This window comes from Ahaetulla prasina, chromosome 3, assembly GCF_028640845.1.
Source record: "Ahaetulla prasina isolate Xishuangbanna chromosome 3, ASM2864084v1, whole genome shotgun sequence".
Taxonomy (NCBI): domain Eukaryota; kingdom Metazoa; phylum Chordata; class Lepidosauria; order Squamata; family Colubridae; genus Ahaetulla; species Ahaetulla prasina.
This window is the reverse complement of record NC_080541.1, coordinates 38,511,318-38,532,931: the sequence shown is the minus strand read 5'-3', so window position 1 is coordinate 38,532,931 and position 21,614 is coordinate 38,511,318. Positions and strand designations below refer to the sequence as shown.

At 34.4% G+C, this 21,614-nt stretch overlaps 1 protein-coding gene across 2 annotated transcripts; it reads right to left on the bottom strand.

The window, feature by feature from the left end:
• Positions 1–1,457: 1,457 nt before the first annotated feature.
• Positions 1,458–18,420, bottom strand: SNX16 (sorting nexin 16). Of its 2 annotated transcripts, none has more exons than XM_058176477.1 (8): positions 18,142–18,420; positions 13,164–13,611; positions 12,224–12,310; positions 10,423–10,571; positions 7,179–7,248; positions 4,418–4,554; positions 3,403–3,522; positions 1,458–2,904 (listed from the first exon to the last, which is right to left on the bottom strand). In XM_058176477.1, the coding sequence occupies exons 2-8, from the start codon at positions 13,530–13,532 to the stop codon at positions 2,796–2,798; spliced, it is 1,041 nt and encodes a 346-aa protein (XP_058032460.1). In that variant the 5' UTR covers positions 13,533–13,611; positions 18,142–18,420; the 3' UTR covers positions 1,458–2,795. The 2 variants fall into 2 exon arrangements, with proteins under 2 accessions (XP_058032460.1, XP_058032461.1); XM_058176478.1 differs by lacking the exon at positions 18,142–18,420 and adding an exon at positions 17,741–18,130.
• Positions 18,421–21,614: the final 3,194 nt, after the last annotated feature.

Sequence of the window (21,614 nt, the reverse complement as noted above, 5' to 3'; positions counted from 1 at the left end):
CTCTCCAGAGTGATACTATTCTGATCTTTAATGTCTCCTGTCTTTGGATAATTATTTAGGGAATCAAATAAAGGATATTTTTAATGTAAGGCTACTAAGAGAAAGAATATTTGATTTTTTTCATTTTAACAGCCAAGATTTCTTTATTATACAGGAGAAACTTTAAGTTCCTTTAAATTCTGAGATTAATTGCCTCTGGCATCCCTGTCCCAGTTCACCTGACATTGCAATTCCAAAATAATTTCCTAGTCTGCTCAATTATACTCCATTTCCTTTTCATACTTGCTGCACCTAGTTTCTACATTCTCTTCTACATAAGAAGAGATTGCATTCTTTTCCTGCATGTCTTTTCCCCCAGCTGAGAATAATAACATTAGATATAAGCCAATAGTATCAAGAAGTGGTGGAAGTGGTAGTTTGAAGAAGCAAGAAAAGAAAAAAGTAAGATTAAGAGAAGTAAGGAGAGTACGGCATACACTGTTAATTTCGCCAACTGTCTATTTACCTTAAGTTATAACATGGGAGTAGAGATTCATGTAAGATCTGACATTTACTTTGTTCTTCAAATGGTCCCATCTTGGGAGGCAACAACACTGTATAGTGAAAGCTACAACACTGTTTCATATCTATGATTTTGAATCTTTCCTTTGTGGAGATGCCTGAAATAAACTTTTCAATAATTACTTCATTGACCTAAAAGACCAGCCCTATAAAATTCTCATATAAACTGTTGTACAAAATATACCTTTAAATTTTTTTTTCCAAATCTGGAAACTGTATTTTACAACTACTAGATTATACTTAATAGTGGGATTTAAGAATTTAAACATTGTGTATTTGCCTTTGTGTGTGTAGGGAAGCCTGAATAAATATCAATTAAAGTTTTCATACCTAGTATATGGAAATATCATACCCAAATGTTTATCTGCATATGAACAAAATATCTGATGCATCAGATATTTTGCGGTTAGGCCTGTTTTAGGATTTTGGTAGGATTTTGCTAAGAAAAACTCAGAGGAATTATTTAAAAATATATCAACATGCCAAGTAATAACATATAATACAGGACTAGATCCAGCCATGCCCTTCTGTCTTCATGAAGGAACTATGTCCAGTGAAAGTTCATAAATGAGGGGAAAATAACTATTCATTATACCTCTTTGATTCCTGAAGAATGATTTAAATATTGAGAGACTTTATGGATAAATTTGGAGATGGCAGTATAAGTTGTAGGAATAAGCATTAATTGAGAAATCTGTATGATACCCAAAGTACACCTTATACTTTCATACAATGAATATATTTCATAATATATATATATATATAAAATGCAGATGAAACTTTGATGTCCAAGTGTGACTTGGGTGCATGTGTCACTGAAGTCAACTTTAAAATGAGGAAACCTTTACCTTTACTTTGACTTTTGAACTTTTTCCCACAAAAGACGGCAAAAGATCTTATGTCCCAAATCTTTATTTTCTTCAGACAGCTTTATACAATTCTACAGAGTGTTTTCCTCAGACCCCAAAATTACAAAGTGAACATTGAAAAGTCTAAGCACATGGAGACTCGTGTGCTAACAACATTAAGACAAACAAAGAGTAAATGGCAGAAAGAAGAACAAAGCTTGCATTCTTTTCACAGGAAGAGGAGACAAAAGGCACTTTGAGCAAACAGCCGCTCAGCAAAATGTTTCTGAAGATTCCATAAAGCTGACCCACACTACAGCAAACATGTATAACAAGCTTAATAGAAAGAGACATGATTGTGCAAATCACTTCACCTTTCCTTAATCAAAAGGTGTGCATGGGTATGTGTATATGTGTCTCTGTGTAGGCATATGTCAATGATTTTGACACAAGGTGTCTGTTTACAATAAAGTGCATTGTTGGGCATAACACAATTTGTATGTAAGCTACAGAATCCCTGGTATCTTCATACAAACTGCAACTAGATTTCATTAACGGTGCAGAAGTATGGCTTTAACAAATGGCCATTATCATTCATATGCATATTGAATAGGTATTAAACAGCACACTTATGCATAAGTAACAAAGTAGGAGGTAGTGTTTTTTTTAATATATATATATATAAGGCAGTCATTGATTATGTAGCAAAATTATCATAAGATTTAAAGAAAAAACAAGTACAATGTTAAATCAGTTTTTACATTATTTTCAAGTGTATATGACTATCTACAGTATAACTAGGCTATTATTCTCCCTCTCCGATTATAAAAACCTCCCAAACTTATTCCTATTTCTGAAATATTATTTTGGTACTATAAGCTTTTCTAGTTTATTGCATTAAAACATACATATTTAAATTTATCACTTTAAAAACATGAGAGATCATATACTGTTTCTGAAGCCTGATGGCAGAATTACATTTCCAGAGCATAAAACTATATCCTATATAAAGAATCTGCAAAATCAGATACCAAAAGCTGCCCATACAAAATAGTCACATAGTAGTAAACAAGTATGACAAGCCAAATGATAATTGACATTTAACCTTTATCTACTGCTAAATTATACACATTACTTAGGATTCTAGGCATAACATAAACATAACCAAAGTTTTTTATATATTAATATAGTTCTCCACATATTTATATATCTTATATAACAAATGAATTAAAGCGGCAGCACTGATTATTCTTCTTGTGTCAAAAATGTATTCGGAGTGATTTATGTAAACATTCCTATCATCTTCTGTTCTACTGCTTTTGTTCAACAACTTCCAGATAGATCTTCTTAAAAAAATAATAAAAAATAAAGCAAAACAAGTCATGCTTACATATCTATATCAGCAGTATATGCCACTTCGGCTACTTCAATTTCTGGCACAAAGTTTTCTACCAGTGACCCACTCCAAGAGGTTTTCCAATCCTCTTTTTCAGACCTGCAGATTCAGATCAATATATTTATTATAAAAATGTAAGCCAACAAGCTCTTTCTATCACTCAGTCCTTATATGTGCTATGTTTTAAAATTACAAGTTTGGGGACACTGTCTATCTGCAAATTAATGGGCTCATATTTTGTGTAATACTCATATCCTACTAGTTAAAATGCCATGCAATTTTTTCAGCAGACATCCAACTGGAGAGCTACTGGCATCAATTAATTGACTTTGAATTTCAATTTCATCCAATGACTTTTTGAATGGTAGAAAAGCATTGGAAAACCCAAGTACATGTGGATACTTTATAGAAACCTGAAGACAAGTAATATAAAATTTACTAAATTGGATTATAATAAAGGCACAATCCTATGGAAAGTATCTCCAGCAAAATGCCTGAAATGTCTGTAGCGGGTTAACCCAAAGGACTGTTCTAAGCTTGCAGGTGATTTGCATTTCAGAGCTTAACTTTAAATAAAATTGCTCAATGATCATTTACCGGCTGTCTTCTTCCAAGGTTCTTTGATCTGCCTCTGTTGCGGATGACTCCACTTCTCCACTGCATTCACTTCCCTCTCCTGACAATTTACAAGACTTTGTTTCCACTAAATTTAAGTCCCTGTAACAAAATCAAGGCAGGTCTTTTATTTCATCTGGAAATTATTATAAAAATGTCTCTGGAGAAAAGCTTCCTTCATTGGGGAAAACTATGCACATGTATTTAGAAGAGTCATTGCATTCGGTGGAGTTTGCTCCTAGAAATTGGGTATAAAACTGCAGCCGTAGAATAATTTTCTAGGAATAATTACATTTCACTTGTTATTTTATAGCGCAGCTTTCTACTGAATGTATATTCTGAATGTATGATGAAAAATGTTCATTTAAAATAAAATCATCTCTGATACTATTTATCTTGTGTCTGGGATTGTAAAATAGAACATTTCTGAAATTATTAAATATAAACGGAATATTTAATTCTGAAAAAGACTCTTGCCAGAAAAACATTCCCCAAGAGACTGCAAGCTGTGTTGCAATTTTCTTATTCTCCTTTTCAAAAAGAAGTTAAGACATTTATTTATTCATATTTTTCATATTTTTTCATAAGACATGATATGGGTTGTCTCACAAACTCTCACACATGTTCTTGGTGGAGAGACAGAACTTAAAATTTCTTTTTTGATTACAATCTCAAGTATTTCCTGCCTTTTGGGGGCCCCTGGGGAACTAGTCAATAGTAAGATGGCCCTGTTATTATTAATATCCCTTTGTAGATTTTTGTTTAGCTGTGTTTTGTAGTTTTTAATGCTTTTAATAATTATAATTGTTATTTGTGAACTATTTTTTTTAACTTTGTTATAGGCCTCCCAGAGTCATTTCTTTTGTGAATTGGGCAGCTATAGAAATTTGAAAAATAAATACATACAAGGAAGCATTCAGAAATCCTAAAATAATAGATTCATATCACTAGTTATGAGAGTGATATTTTGTGGTGAGCAGCTCTGTTTTGGTCTTACCCAAGTCTTTTCTCCATTTCATTTATGTACAATTCTTTTTCATTTAATAACTTTTTCAGAGTTTCCATCTCTTTTTGTTTTTCATTAAGTTCCTTTTGAAGCCGGTAGTTTGTTTCCTCCAAAGTTTCACAAAAAGCCTAAAAGGAAATTTACATTTTTGAAAGTAGGTTTTTATTTTTTGGGAAAAAGCAACACACAGACATTGGCTTGCTCTTCTTCTACAAACTGTTATGAATTATTTTTACATGTACACAAATAACATCATTTGGATTTCGTTTTCTTTTATTGAAAATAATATCCTGATATAGTAATAATGTGATTAAGCTATCATTCCCTAATTACTGGACAAGTCTGTAATGAAAATGTAACACCTTCAAGATTTTCTTTTGGCTTCTGATCACATATTGCTGAATTATGAATTTCAAGCTTCCATTATAACAATAAGATATACACTTGTAGCACTGACTACCAAGATTTATTCTTACTAATACGATTAGTGATTTTAATGGAATCTCACTTAAATCTGATGAAGTAATTTTTTTATACTGTGTATAGTAAGGTACACAGTACCTTGCTACAGCATGCCTTATCTTCAATGTTCTACTGATATTCCTGTGCTAGAAAACTAATAACCTGCAAAATCATTAATTTTTCTTTTGGATAAACCTTTGTTTTGATCAGTTAACTTCATCAAAAATGGGTGACAAGATTGTGTAACCGACTCACACATCTCTATTTAAAGATAAAAATCAAAACTGAGATGGGCTATACATTACTTATAAATAGAGGGTATATATGTGTATATGTATGTGTACACACTATTCAGATTTTGAAAGACTAATTATGGTATCCTGGTTACACCTTAACCACAATAAAAAAAACAAAGCAATTCAGGAGGATGCACAAATGTCTCTGACATGAATGCTAAGGCAGGGGTCTCCAACCCTGGTCCCTTAAAGACTTGTGGACTTCAACTCCCAGAGTCCCTCAGCCATCTTTGCTGGCTGAGGAACTCTGGGAGTTGAAGTCCACAAGTCTTAAAGGGACCAAGGTTGGAGACCCCTGTGCTAAGGCACTGGTAGCCTTAGCAGATAATAGCACCTAAATGATCTTGTCTGTACTCAATTGCTAATTAGGGCTGGTCTGATTAATCCTTCAATGAAAAATCATCAGTGTATGAATCAGGAAGTTAGAGTTGGAAATTAAAGATGCACCAGATGCAAGATGACAAAGAGAAAACTGCATAGATGTGTTTTTATGAAGTTAGACTTGAGAATGCCTTTTCCTTTCTTTTACACCCACCATTTTGTGAAGTAAATTAAATATTTAAATTATGCACATTGGTTAAGATAACCAAATAATTTTTCTTAGACTCCCATTATCATCCATATGTGACAAATATCGTAAGGCAGTTCTGCATTTTCATTGTATGTAAATACAGCTCTGAAGTACAGCATTCTTCCCCTACAGCAAAATATTATGTGTATAGAACTGTTTAGTGTAGACTAGAGAATGATGGAGCACTGACCAATAAACAATTGCTCTCTTAAAAGCAAATCTATAGTTAACAGTGAGAAGTTTGCAGTTCATAATTTATCAGTGCCAGAAATCATTAATTTGGTAGGATATCTCATTTTAGCCTTTTCAGTTAACTACTGAAGTTGTTAGATATATGCTCCCAATTCTTCAATTGTATGACAATACTATTTATATGCTACAGTTAAAAATATTTGGAAGTTGGTATTGGATATAAAATAGATTCAATCTTATTTAGAAAAGTCCAAATGAGTATCAATAGCCTTATGTAAAGTTATTATTCTTTTAAGATTGTTAACAAATCCATTGTAATGTCAACATTAAGCTGTTTCAATCATATTTACTGGAAATGATCCCAAATGATACATTATTCTATATCCTTTCTGCTTAATGGTAGCAATTTTATGGATTTCAAAATACTATTTGTACCATGTCAAAAAAATTAGTGACTCTAATATATTCACAAAAATTTGACCAAATACTTTTTTCTCTTATTACAATAACAACAGTAACATAATTTAAATAAGAAATTATTGATAAGGCAAATGTATCAACTACCTGTGATAGATTTTTACAATATTTTGTACCTGGCTTAGTATTCTAGAATTATATACAGGGCAGGAAAACACATTATATTTAATATTTATACAGAGAAAAAGAATAAAAAAGGCCCATTCAATTGTACATCATAAGTGAAATGGTTTAAATGCCTATAAACAAACATACAAATAAAGCACATTTAATATAAATTCTCTTTTTCCCTGAAAATAAGACCCTGTCTTATATTTTTTTGAACCCTGAAATAAGCACTTGGCCTTATTCCATGCGCTCAAAAGCCCGATTGGGCTTATTATCAGGGGATGTTTTATTTTGGGGGAAACGGGATATAACAAAATAGAACATACAAATAGCATGAACAAAGCTGTTTATGCTATTTGTTAATTATTATGTTTCCCAAATTCTTTTCCCCATTCTCCTGTTCTTTCCAATTTCACTCTTTTACTAGATCCATCTCTTTGCATTTGGTTCCCAGCTCTGTTCACATACAGTTCATAGATTATTCATTTGATCTATTTTGCTACATGATGACCAGGTAATTTATAGTTAGAGAAAGAACAAAAAGTTGCCGCTATTCACATAAAAGCACTATGTGATAAAATGTAGGTCACTGTGCAATTAAAATCTTCTCTTCTGCGGTAAAAACAAATTCCTCTATTGCACTTACCCTGCTTTCTTCAAGGCTATCAAAGGGTCCTGGAGGGTCATCCAAACAAAGAAACTCTCTTACTGCAAGGCTTTGAAAAGAATGGAAAAAAAGAGCAATTGACCATGAAAATACAGGACAATATGGAATGCATACTGGGAATATGCCAAATGTTGTACCGTAATGCTTCCCCAAATAGGAATTAGCTGCATTATTAAAATTTATAAAGACAGATGCAAACATAATTAGAGACAAAGGTTTGAATATAATTTTCTCTGTAGTAAGCATACATCTTATTAAAAAATCTTATAACAAGTCATACGTAATTGAAATTTTAAATAATCAACACCATTTAAGGTACTGGTATGCCATAAATGGCTTACTTAATACACCAAACTTTTCCTTCTTGCCTTTTTGTTCCATTTATGCACATTTATCCAAAAAAGTTCCATATAAGTATCAGCAGTTATAGATAAGTATAAGTCCAACAGATTGCTATATAACCTAATTTGTAAAATTATTTCTTTTAAGAAGTCTATCCTAAGATTCCAATCAAAGCTGTAAATAGCTGTGGCTACAGCATAAATACTATCAAAATGGGAAACCCCACAAATTATAAGAAATGTGAATGAAGACATTCATTTCAGTATATCTATTCCATGTATTAGCTTATATAGTTTTTATAAATAAATTGTTTAAGTTTTTTAAAAATCAAAATTGATTTTAAAAAAATACACTACAGGTAATAGTATCTGAAAAGTTCCAACAATGCAAAGCAAAACCCTGAATATTGATGGTTGTCAACACAAAATTCCTACCATGAAGTTACAAAAGTACTTTATTTTATTTTACCATCATCCATCCATCCATCTGATTTAGTCATCTAGAGGCAACTTTATATTATACCCACCCCAATTTTTAAAAAAAAATTAACCAATTTGTAGGATCCTACTGTAGATTGTCAATTTTCACTTTGGTAAGGCAGAGGGGAGGAGAAATAATATGGTACTAAAATCTACCTAGAAAAATGGAAACAATACTCTTTTTCTTCATCTGATATGTTTGGAAAAGGTCACCTTTTGTAAATATAACTATGTTACAGTGGATATTTTTATCGGTAGCTGAACTGCTGTTTTGAACAGAAGTGAGATGGGGCTGCAAAAGGCCATCTCAGAAGCTTTTTTTTATGAAGTACTGCTGCTTATTATTGTCCAATTTCTCCTGGACTTTACTTGTTCTGTAACCCATTCAGAATGAACTGTCAAGTTAAAAGAACAGTTCCAAAAATAGATAACTATAAAACTGAATATTTAGTAGCCAATATCAAAGCATGATAATAAAGTGTACATTTCTATGCAGTTATCTAAACATGGCAGTTGCCTTTACAATAAGAGGTAATTTCATTAGCGATGCAGCTTATAGCTTATATAACAGTAGTCACTCTATGTATACAAGAAGCAAAGCTTTCATTAAGAAAAAATGCAGCTTAAATGTGCAATTTGGTAACTCTCTCACAAGTACATTTGAAAATAAGCCTCAGATGGCAATATACTTCGAGGTGCTAGATAAATGGGGGGGGGGGGAAACCCAGACAGAACTTTTGCCCTCAAGTCTTAGTACAGAGAACCAACTAGCTCTTATTTGAAACAAGATGTAATGCAGCAAGCTACTTTAATTAAATATATTGTGTGTGGCCAGCAAACTGGCTAAGAAACATATGACCTGGCCAGCAAATTGGCTAAAATCTGGTTGATTTGGGTTTTTGTTAGCAGGATTTCAGGGAAGATCATTTTAGTTTTAGATTTTAAGACACCTGAGAGCCGTTACAAACTACTGTATTGAGATTACAATTTAATAGTAATTACACTTAAGACATATACAGTCCTCTCTGGGCGGTTTACAATGTCAGCATATTGCTCCCCACAATCTGGGTCCTCATTTTATTGACCTCAGAAGGATGGAAGGCTGAGTCAATCTTGAGCCTGTAAGGATCACAGTAAATAAGCAATATGCTATATTAACAAGATAGTAAGAACAATTATCAGATATTACTTATGTGTCTTCTACAAAAAGTTGTAGTTATAGCAGTAAAAAACATTTATGCTGTACTCATATCTTGCTTACTAACTATGCTGAAAATGGAAAAAACCACTGAATCCCATTTTTAGATTTTCCTGCAGAATCAAGCAAATAATATAGATGGACTGAGGAAATGAAGGAAAAGCAAGAAGACAACTAAATAGCTTTAAGTTTTCTTCAGTTTTGAATATTCACACATGGGCAAAACTCACTAATAAAATCCTACCTATTCATTATCATCCACAAATGTTTCTCATAAAGCACTATAGAATCACTACAGTATGTTTCACTATATTTCATGCATACCAGAAAAAATATAGAGTGGAACATTCACGCATATTTAAGGATTAAGAAGTGTCTTAATTGATACAATTGGAAACAAATAACTAATCAACAATGCCTTCATGTATTGTTACTCCTTAGAAGTGAGATCCAAACTTTTAATTATTATTCTTCCCCCCAGATACTTGAGGTATTATTAAAAGAAAAATAATATTTAATATCCACAAAAGCAGCAAAGTTCCTAGATTTAAGTCACAGAGTGTCTGTCTGCTATTGTTTCGTTTTAGCACACTGAAAACACAGCCGCTGTCTTATATTCAACAAACCACGATTAAGCAAAAATAAAGCCTTTTTTTACAAACCACTTTTTTTACAAAAGTATTCTGAAAGAACTTTGTGCAGCTGCAATATTAAAGGCTGAAACATCTGGGATAGACAACAAATATGCTCTAAGTTTATCCAAATCAAGTGCTTATGTAGCAGAGCTGATGGTTGTCTACCAAGTGGTATCTATTTTTGTCACTACTGTTCTGTCTCTCATTCAGTCATTCACACACTCCCTGCTTCTGTATTGAATTATTCAATAAGAATACATAAGGTACAACTTTTCTCAACCAACTCTCAACTCTTATATCTTTTATCCATTCTACTCTGGCAAGACGTTACAATCACTATTCTGAATCTCTACTATTAAAAAAGAATAAAACCTCTGAAATTGAACCTTTGCAGTCTCAGAATTATTTAAAATTTAATGCATTGCCAAATTCTTCTTGTCTTATTAAATACTTCGTTTACAGAAGAAAATTATTTACACCCTCTGGAAAAGTAACAGTGACATTTAAATGAGGAAAAGGAGAGCTGCAAGATCTGCTAAAATGAGAATAGTTTTAAAAAAATTACATACCAGTTGGCAATGTCTTTGTGAGCTACTAAATTCTGTAGAAATGCTTGGAGTCCTAGCTGTCTATCTTCTAGGAAGTCAGGATTGTAATTATCCTTGAACCAACGCTTTGGGGGCAATGCCAGTCGAAAACCAGGAAACATGTCTTTCAGCTGAAAATATATATCAGAAGGTTATGGTATACAGAATCATAATTTCTGTAGATAAGAGGGAATAGTAACATTATACTATCAGAGTTATAAAAAGTCAGTGGCTAAGGCATCAGGCTAGAAACCAGGAATCTGTGAGTTCTAGTCCCGCCTTAGGCATGAAAGTCAGCTGGTGATTTTGGGCTGGTTATTCTCAGCTCAACCCACCTCACAAGACTGTTATGGAGAAGCAAGGAGCATTCACTATTTTAGATGCCTCAAGTTAGTTATAAAAATAATAAAAGTGGTATTGTAGTAAGTAAGGTAAGGTAAGTATATAAATAGGTAGGTAGGGTAAGGTAGGCTAGGGTAGGAGGCAGGCAGGAAGCATGGTAAAAACTGGGAGACCATGAATTCTAGTCTAGTCTTAGACGTGAAGTCAGCTAGGTGACTGTGGGCTAGTCACTCTCTCAGTCTTAGAAAAAGAAGAATGGCAAACCACTTTCAAAGATCTTGCCCAAAAAAACTGTGGGGAGGGTTTTCTTAAAAAAAATCCAGGCAGTCATCAAAAAACAAAAAGAGTTACAGCAGTTTAGCAATGGTGCTAAAATGCACTTTGCATTTCAGATTTGGATTAACATTAGATTAGTAACATTTTCCGAAGTTGCAGTCTCCAAATTAGACAACTTTTCATGCTCTACTTTATTACACTCAGTGATTCATCTTATGAATACTGTATGCATATTCAAGTAAGTTACCTATCTTTAGATATGGTATGGCTAGCTTCTATTTTACATATCTAAGCTGCAAAAACTTTCCTTTTTACCATCTATAGTAGTAGTTTCCACATATTTGCAGCCTACCTGTGGTACACCTATTTAAAATATATATAGAAACTATTATAAATCAGTCACTTTCTCTCAAACCCTTTTCACATACTTTGATAATTATATGTGAACTATTGAAATAGAAACGGCATTTAATTTTCATTCATTCGGTTCAACAGTAAACATGTCAGGCAAATGATTTAGGACTCCTATCCACATTTATTTTCTTTGAAGGCTGCAAGCTTCAATTTCATTTAACTCATTACACAGGATTGCCATAGCTCATTTCCACAAATACATTCTGTGTCAGTGCAATGTGCTTGGGAGTTTGCATCACTTAAACATAACCTAAACATGATCATTTAGCAATCAAAATGTAAGCATTGTTGACAATTACCAAAAATGTTATCTGTAGTTTCTGGAATACCAATTGTTAGCACTTTTCTGTAACTGGAAACATTTGAAAAGAGCAGTGGGCTGCATAGCTGTCTCTAGAAAAACTGTAAAATACTACATTTTTAAACAGGTACTGTGAATCTTTGCTTTAATTTTGAACAACTGCTTACTGTTAGGTACAAAAGCTGAAAGTGCCAATACACAGTGTTGGATTCATATGTGCTTGTCTCTCATCCAATCAGATTATATAGAATATATCTTTACAAATTAGCATTCAAATCACTTATATATTGTCTTTATGGCAAATAATAGACGTACTTTCATGCCATCTTTTATGTTGATTTTCATATGTGTTCATTTTTATTTTAAACTTTTCAAAGTAAATTATGAAACACAGGAATAATATTAAATTTGTAATATTAATTACTGATTGGCCTATTTAAATGTATGTACCTTGTCATTAAGCCTGGAGAAGTCTGTATACCTTCTGAAAACTACCCAATTTTCTTCTGGATTTTTCTTCACAAGTATTTTGTAAACCTATTAAAAACAAAAAAGACAAAGCCCTATTAAAATAGCTTCAGGAAACTGCATGTGTAGCAGGCTTCTCATATTTCACTCTAATTATTGAATAGTTCACATAACAGTTCTTTGTTTACGGAACCAAATAACCATTAACAGATGTGGCGAAGTTTACAGAACTTTTAAAAAGAACTTTTTCATACAAGTTTAGGATAGATATGGTTTCTACTAGCAAAGATGAACTAATTAATAGTTTCAGCCAGTACGTTTAAACATTGATTTCATAAGCACATCAGATTGCTGCAAATCATATACAGGTACAATTTATTTAAATTATATTTAATCAGAAGGATATTTAACTATAGCCCTTGTTTCCTGGGATATTTCATCAACTTGCATTAGATGTTTTTTTCAAAATGTAGCTTTTGTTGATTATATTCGCGAATAAAGGTGGCAAGAAAAAAGCAAAGTTCTGCCTATTCAAAAATGCATTCAGTGAGGCTGATTCCAAGGAGAATAAGGTTGCAAATTATTATGAAAACTATGTATCAGGTACTATCTCCATTACAAAAGCAGCTTAACCTTAGACTATAAAAATTAATATAACTTAATGTAAATCTAAATATGCATAAAATTACCCATGTAGGTAACACTGAACAGGATTAAAATATACAAAGCTAAAGCATGTATGATATTTAAGAACTCAGTAAATTTTATACAAATGCAGAAGTTTAGCAATCAATTTAAGAGTCCCTAGAAAATAAAAACTGTTGTCCCATACAGCTGGGAAGCTGTATTCACATTTGTAAAAGGTGAAGGATTAAATGAAATAATGCAATACAATTTTCAGAAGACAAATATCACAACTTACAGTGAATTTTGCTCTCTCTTCCATTACTTCATAACCAAGTATTGTAGGAGTACCGGGGCGATCATCCCAGTCCTCCAAGGTATTTTGCTCAGTTGTTTCGAGTGGTTGAATATAATATTCCATAGAGGTGTTTAAGCCTAACATTTTAGTCCTAACAAGTGGACTATTGCAAGGACATGAAGTAGTACCAATCTCATCGGGAACACTCATTTTTTTAAAGTTACTTTTAGATGCTTCTTCTAACTGTCCCTTTGGAGAATCTGAACATGCTGAAATACTCCCAAGAGATGATCTTCTTTGGTTTCTATTTATGGTAAAACTAGTAGAACTTCCTATAGGAATTGGAACAGGAACATATGGAGTAGTCATCCTTCATTAGAAAGTTTATATATGTCCAAATTGTTGAGCTTAAATGATTCTTTCTTGTTTTAATTTTTTTCACAGGTATCTGGAAGGATGAAGAAAGTTTAAAAGTATTTCAATTGTCCTTTCAAGCAAAATTTCAAATTAAATGACAAAGAAGTATGGAACCTTACATATAAAAATGTATGATTAAATAATAATTCTACAAATCCAGAGTATAATTTAAGGTTATTAAATATCATAAAGTATTTTAATAATTAAGTATCAAAACTAGAAACCTCAAACCAAAGCTTACTAATCTAAAGAGAAGCAGACAGGGATATTAAAATGTAATACCTTTATCTTTCCAAATATATTCCCATAGCATATTAAAAAGTAACGACAGAAGAGTTATTTCAACCAGCTGATGAATACAGAAATTTTCCATTAAAAAAAAAATTAACTATCTGAAATGGAATGCCATTGCCTAAAACTAATTTACTGTAAGAACTATTATTCTATCCAGTACAAAAGAAAGTTTTGATTTTGAAAATATCAATACAATACAATTTAATATTATCTAATATGTCTTTATGCTTTAAGCTTACGCTAATATTTTTAAAAGAACAAAAACTTCAGAACTCACATTCTCCATCATGATTGTCATCTCAGAAACATATATGGGATGGATGTCAGCATTATCAAATTATAAACAATATTTTAAACTGGATCACTCTACACCTCCACCTAACACTGGAAGTGCTCATAATACTCCTATTGTTTAATTACAGGCAAAATTACATAATAATATTTCCCTAAGTTGAGAATAAAACCATTAAAAGTAAATTTCATTAAAAAAAATAATTTGAACCATGTCATTTCAGTCTCTTCTCCCTTCTCATACTGTAATGCAGATCTTGCAGGTTTTTTTACTGCACCAGATCTTTATAAATTTTCCCTTTTCTTTTAACTTCTTCTTCCTCTTTCTTCTGCACCCTCACTCTTTGTGTGAAAAGTAATTTGTGCTAACTTTGCCATTTTAATTGCTATCATATGTCTGCCTCCTTCAAGAGAACCAAGTGGAACTCTGGGAATGCAGCAGTGAGAATGTGCTGTTCTCAGCTGTGTTTGGATATACCTAACAATAAGAGTATACATTTTTGACAGCTTCCTGATTTAGAGTAGACTGTTTGGCTATCCAGGAAAGTTACAGTTTAAGAAAGAAATTGGTCTCTGCAACGTGTACCTACAGGTAGTCCTCAACTTACAACCATGTATTTAGCAATCTTTCGAAGTTAAAATGCATTGAGAGAGGTGACGTATGATTGGCCCTCATATTTATGGCTGCTGCAGGTCATGTGATCAAAATTCAGGTGCTTGGCAACTGGCATGTATTTATGATGGTTGCAGTGTTTTGGGGTCATGTAATCACCATTTGTTATCTTTCCATCCAGCTTTGACTAACAAAGCTAATGGGGAAAGCTGGATTCACTTAACCCCATGATTCATTTAACAACTGCCATAATTTCCTTCACAGCCATGGCAAAAAGGTCATGGTTGTGAATCCCTAAACAACTGCCTTGCTTAGCAACAGAAATTTTGGTCCCAAATGCAGTTGTAAATGTGGATTACCTATACTGCTTTCCAAAGTATTCACCAAGAACATAGAAAACGAGAACTGCATTGTTAAGAAGCCTTACAGTTGATTATGCATTGTTCCAGCACTGTACTGAATGTTTCAGATAAATTTATTGATAGAACTTAGTGAATTCAGGTATGCTTCTATATAGATCACTCCTAAAACCAATGCTGAGCAAAGAGAATCAGAGGATGCAGAGCTGGTCATTTTATCCCCCCCCAACCCCCCCCCTCTAAATTCCAGTGTAGCAATCAAGAAGACAATGCTGACAAAATATGCTGAGGTTAGACTTTTTAAAACCCTGACTGAGTAAAATAATAATTGTGGTCAACTTCATATATAAAATTTGTTGAATAGAAGACCAAAAGTACAGTTGTGTTTGTCTGGCCCAAAATCAAGAATGACACATGGTAATTTTATTCAAGCTGAGTTGTTTATTGTTTTATACCTATAGGCAAAATCTTACCGGACTGAGTACTCTGGTATCTGCATCTACCATATTTTCTTAAGATATACTGGAGAAGGGCTGTTTTCACCTTTTTATCACACATAATATCAGGACTAAGCTGCCTTTTACTCCTCTGGAATGCACCCCTCCCTCCTGGAAATCCATCTCTTTACTACATATTATCTCACCTTATCCAATATTACACTAGAAGTACAAAAGCTGATACTACTCGTATACTTTCATCCCAACTCACCTCATAGGTTGTTTTTGTGAGAAAAACAGGAAGAACATTATGTATGCCTCGTTGACTTATACAAAATGAAGGCAAGAGAGAAATGTAATAATCAATAAATAACTGGGGACATAGAATCAAACTGTCTTGTGGAATTGATTTCAAAGTACTGAACACTTGAAAGATTTTCAAGGATGAAGTAGATTTCAAGGGTTGAAGGCTACTAGAAAATCAGCAGAAGCTTCTACAGGAAAGTTATAAATCAAACTTCAGCAAATGTAGAATTATATGTATAAAGCACCTTATCTTCAGTTCTGTTAAAGATTAAAAAAATACCGTAAAGGAAAAAAAATCTCACCTTGGCAACTTTAAAATACATCTTATTTTTAAGATACCTTGGACCTAGAAAAACTAAGCAATGAATTTTGCTCACAACTGCTAGAATCAGTAAAGTGTGAATTTTTAATTTTTTGAACTAGTGGACATATTTGGAATCTAATAAATTTATCTATTCACTTTGTGACTGCTTTATTTTCTTTGTCACTCCAATCATGAGGCTCTTGCATGGCTGACATTAGTAAAATGACTGCCAATAGAAGGATGTCACTATGGGTGTGACTTGTTACAAAATACCAGGTATGAGAAAGCAAACTTGTGACTGTATTTTTCTTCACCCTATCCAGTTTCTTAGAATGTGATCTACCACCCTAGCTTGTATGTCTTTTTCACTGATTAGGTGGACAGTCTTCTAAATAAACAAGTGTATGCACTCATTGTTTAGTTTTTGAAGACTATGCATAAAAGACCAGAGTCTCTTTTATAATAAACATTCTATTTTACTCTGCAGCATGTCTATTTTGGTCTCTTCTTTTTTAACTGAAAGAATCAGCCATAACAAAAACAAAACTAACTGGATCAAAGGCCTTGGTGGCTGCCAAAGTAGTATTTTCTGAGGGTACTCTGTTAGCAATTGCAATAATACAGGAACTTCACAAATTACCTATGAGTTTCCAACCCAGTGTTTTCGAACCTTAGCAACTTGAAGAAACTGGCTGAGCAATTCTGGGAGTTGAAGTCCATGCATCTTCAAGTGGCAAAGGTTGAAAAATGTTTCAAATTTTCAAGATGAAACATAACTTTATCAAACTGACACTAAAAGTTATAACAATATCAATTGTAAGAGAAAGATGAGAAAAAGGTATGTATTGATTGTAAGAAAAGAAGCTATCTATGAAATGTTCCTATGCAGCTAGGAGACTCTCCTAAATTATCTGAATCGGGCAAGCTGCTTTATAATTTTGAGTACTTACATATTCAAATATCAAAAGGATTAAGCTGAGAAATGAACATTTCAATCTGAAAATTCAGAAAATACAACACACCAAAGGGAAGAACACTTGTCAAAATAATTGTTTATAAATAGAATTAAAACCTAGAAGCCTAGAAGTTATTTCATGATTTTTAAAATAAAATTTAAGATTATTTATTCCTTCTCTCTTCAAACTAAATAGCCATCAATTCATATGGGACAGTCTAAAGAAGCCAGTGAAATCTCTGATGTCAAAAGAAAGAAAAGATAGACAGTCTCACCAATAAATATATTGGATAAGTTTCACAAAACCTTTTTTTAAAAAAAGACTATGCATGTCTTTGGACAAATCCAGGCTGGACAACAAGGTCCCAAAATACTGTGGGAGATCAAATTACATCAACAGATGCAATTTATGGGCAACTGGGAATTGGGCAAGGAAGCCATGAAAAGTGAAAGAACCACAGGTGACATTAGAGTGGCAAACACCGTAATTAGTTGCGCAGGTACGACTATCCCGCAGTAATGCCTATTTCCTCAGATACATCCGATTTTATATATTTAGTTCGGAAAAATATAAATATATAAAACATAAAGATATACGTACAATATATATCCCATTTATAACGAGACGGAAAAGACCTTTAGCCGTTGAAATGGTGTTTTACTTTTGATTTTCACTCCAAGCCCTCCTGAATACCTTTTCCAACCTGGATTAGCGCATCACATGATGCTCGGTCTAAACCACGAAAGTTTATGCCGCAGCGCACAGCTCTTCAGTCTTAAGGTGCCCGGACAATCTTTCCATACTTGAGTAAGTTAAGCAATTGTTTCTCTCTTGGGAGGGGAGCGCGAAGTCCGTGGAAAAAAGAAAGCAAGCAAGCGAAAGCAGACGACCGCGAGGGACCGGGGCAAAATCCCGCACAATCCCTGGCGGGGAAAGGCACGCGCACCCTCCCGCCGCAGTGCGAGGTCCTCTTCTCCGTCCGAACGCTGGCTCACCCTTACCTTGCGGGCAGCAGCTGGCCGCTTGCTCGCCTCGCCTCGCCCTGCTTCGTCTCGCCTTTCGCGGGCAAGTCCCAGAAGCAGCTCGCTTCCCACCCCCGAAGAGGCGACGAGGAAGGGGCCGCGCCAAACCTGTTGCAAGGGGCGGGAGGCTGCTTGGACGCGGCGCAATCCCTGACCGCCCGAAGCCGCCACTGGTTTCTCAGGCCGTCCCGACTACATCTCCCGAGATGCATCACGGCTCCCATCCGAGAACGCTGCCTTTTTGAAACTACACAACCCAAGAGGGATCGCGGTCGAAGAAAGGCATGAGTCGGCGTATTCGAGTTAAAGCCTGGACAGCTAGTCACACCTCCTACTTTTTTTCCCTTCGGGTAGAGCCGGCTGCTGGGATTTGCAGTTCTGTGGGCGGAGCAAAATTTGCGTGAAAGGTATTAAAAGGTAAGGTTGGGTTCAGGTGGAATCCAATTCTTGCGTCTCATGTCCCCGCCCTCTGCTGGGAAATGTTTAGCCAGGGAAGGCAAATTAAACAGACATCTACACAGGAACACAAAATATGGGCTGGAGAGTTAGGATGGGAGAAGAAAGAGACTCTGCCTAACAAAAAGATTTCAGGAGGAAGAAAATAAAGATCTCAAGGCACAATAGAACAGAGATGTCTCTGATCTGAAACACAAATTTTGCTTACAAAGTTGCATCTCAAATCAGTTCTTCCAATCATTCAGGTAGATTTTGGGATATGTACGCGTGTGAGACAAATATATAATATGTCAAATTTTGATTCCAGTCTAGATGCAATAGTCTTGCATCTAAATAGCAGTACGAGACCTACAACCATCCATTTAGCGACTGTTACAAGAATAGAATAGATTTTTTTATTGGCCAAGTGTGATTGGACACACAAGGAATTTGTCTTGGTGCATATGCTCTCAGTGTACATAAAAGAAAAGATACGTTCATCAAGGTACAACATTTACAACACAAATGATGGTCAATATATCAATATAAATCATAAATCATCATTAGCGACTGTTCAAATATACAAAGAGACTGAAAAAAGTAACATGACCATTTTTCACATCCCAATAGTCGTGTGATCAAAATTCGGATGCTTGGCAACTGGTTCATATTTATGACAGTTGCAGTGTCCGAGGATCATATAAGTCACCTTTTGACAAAGTCAATGGGGAACTCAGATTCAATTTACAATTGTGTTACTAATTTAACAACGGCAAAGATTCACTTAAAAGCTGTGGCAAAAAGGATGTAAAATGGGGCAAAACTCGCTTATCAACTGTCTTGTTTAGCAATGGCAATTTTGAGCTCAATTGTGATCGTAAGTTGAGGACTACATTTATGAAATCATTTCATAGGACTTTGACTTCTTGGTAAGCCAGGGCAGCAGCATATTTTATAGCAATGGTTTTTGCTTCTGATTCAAAGTAAGGGAGTGGGGGGAAGCATATTAACTTTGTGAAGAAAGGGGTTTATTGATTTATTGTTCAATTCTGGATTGAACAAGAGAAAATAATATATATAGCTCAGAGCTGGATAGTCCTAGATGTTCTCTGAACCTGGTTGTTTGGTTGCAGACTTTTCATTACCCAACGAGGTAACATCATCAGTGTTAGATAACTGATGATGTTACCTAGTTGGATAATAAAAGCAAATAACCTAGCTCAGAGAATACGGCTTCACAGTTATATTTCTAGGGAACGTAGGCAGGCTTTCCTGTGTGGTGACTATGCTCTAGTGCAGTGTTTCTCAATCATACTGACTTTAACATGTATGAACTTCAACTTCATTAAAAAATACAACACGTGTATTTTGGCCAGTGGTTTTGCTCATAAGTAGTTGCATTGAGAACTGTTTTGCTAGAGCTGTTACTAAACAGTAAGCAGAGAAAGGGAATGGAAGATTAAATGCAATAGTCTTTTTCTACAAAACAAAATGAAGCCATCTGGTGGCCATATAATATATTTTACAACTATTATGAACATTATGTTCATAATTTGCAAGTTCTATCCACAAATGGGTAATGCTTTTCTAGTGTCTACATCTATTTTAGAGATTTAGATTGATGGCTCCTGTTACATATTTTTCTTTTTAATAGATTTTCTGTGGTGAAGAAACTGCAAAGGAAGTGAGGAACATAGGAGCTGTGCAGGGAATAAATTGTGGACATACTGTACCTCTTCCATAAAATTTAATGAATGAATCAGAATCACTGTATCATGTATACATTGTTTGGAAACACAAATATTTAGAAATAAGATCCATAATGTTCAGTAGACCCAGAGGCGGTATTCAGCAGGCTGACCAGTTCTGGAAACTGGTAGTGGAAATTTTGAGTAGTTCGGAAAACTGGTAAATACCACCTCTGACTGGCCCTGCCCCCATCTATTCTCTGCCTCACGAGTCCCAGCTGATCAGGAGGAAATGGGGATTTTGCAGTAACCTTCCCCTGGAGTGGGGAGGGAATGGAGATTTTACAGTATCCTTCCCCTGCCATGCCCACCAAGCTACGCCCACCAAGCCATGCCACGCCCACCAAGCCATGCCACGCCCACCAAGCCATGCCACGCCCACCAAGCCATGCCCACAGAACCGGCAGTAAAAAATATTGAATTCCACCACTGAGTAGAACATAATCATCCTAATCAAAATGCCAATTAAATTCAGAATCACATCCCATGAAAATTTTGATTTAAAATTTCATCCTTTAAAAATATGCAAGGTATAAAGGAAGTTGGTTGAGAACAGGTAGAGATATTTTTCTTCTGGCCTCACCACTACCCATAAGAAACGGGTATTTACAGGAGCTGCATTCAGCAAAGTGGACATTTGATGAATTAAGAAGTTTTCACTTTGTGTTACTACGTTGTGATACTTCCTGTAGAAGTTTCCCAAAATGTTAAACAGTAGACCTCTGTATAGCATAAATAATAGGCCTCTACATAAAGTACTATATATTAGATAAAACACATCTATCTAAAAAATTAAAGCAGATGTCTACTTTGAAAGACTCATGTTTCTGTTTCAGAGGCTGTCCTCATCTATACATGTATGATCATGCACATGGAGAAACCCAGGACATTTTTTGAAGCAATCATGTGAAGCTTTTAATACTTTGAAGAAAGATGTTCTGTTTATGTCAATCTGCTTTCAAAAGGACTTAACTTGAATGCACATTCATAATGTTTACTATTTAATTATACAATCCTACCATTATCCACAAAATCTTAAAAGACGACGCAGTAAAAGTGCTACACCCAATTTGCCAGCAAATTTGGAAAACTTAACAATGGCCACAGGATTGGAAAAGGTCAGTTTACATTCCAATTCCAAAGAAAGGCAATGCCAAAGAATGTTCAAACTTTCACACCATTGCACTCATTTCACATGCTAGTAAGGTTATGCTTAAAATCTTACAAGCTAGACTCCAGCAATATGTGGATCGAGAACTACCAGAAGTA

What these genes read in the sequence shown, in the direction of transcription:
- SNX16 (XM_058176477.1), bottom strand. Translation starts at nt 13,532, where the DNA reads ATGACTACTCCATATGTTCCTGTTCCAATTCCTATAGGAAGTTCTACT. An exon ending in ATAGCCTTGAAGAAAGCAGG is followed by an intron (nt 4,555 to 7,178) that starts GTAAGTGCAATA and finishes ATTTCCTTTTAG; the next exon opens with GCTTTTTGTGAAACTTTGGA. An exon ending in ACCTTGGAAGAAGACAGCCG is followed by an intron (nt 2,905 to 3,402) that starts GTAAATGATCAT and finishes CTGAATCTGCAG; the next exon opens with GTCTGAAAAAGAGGATTGGA.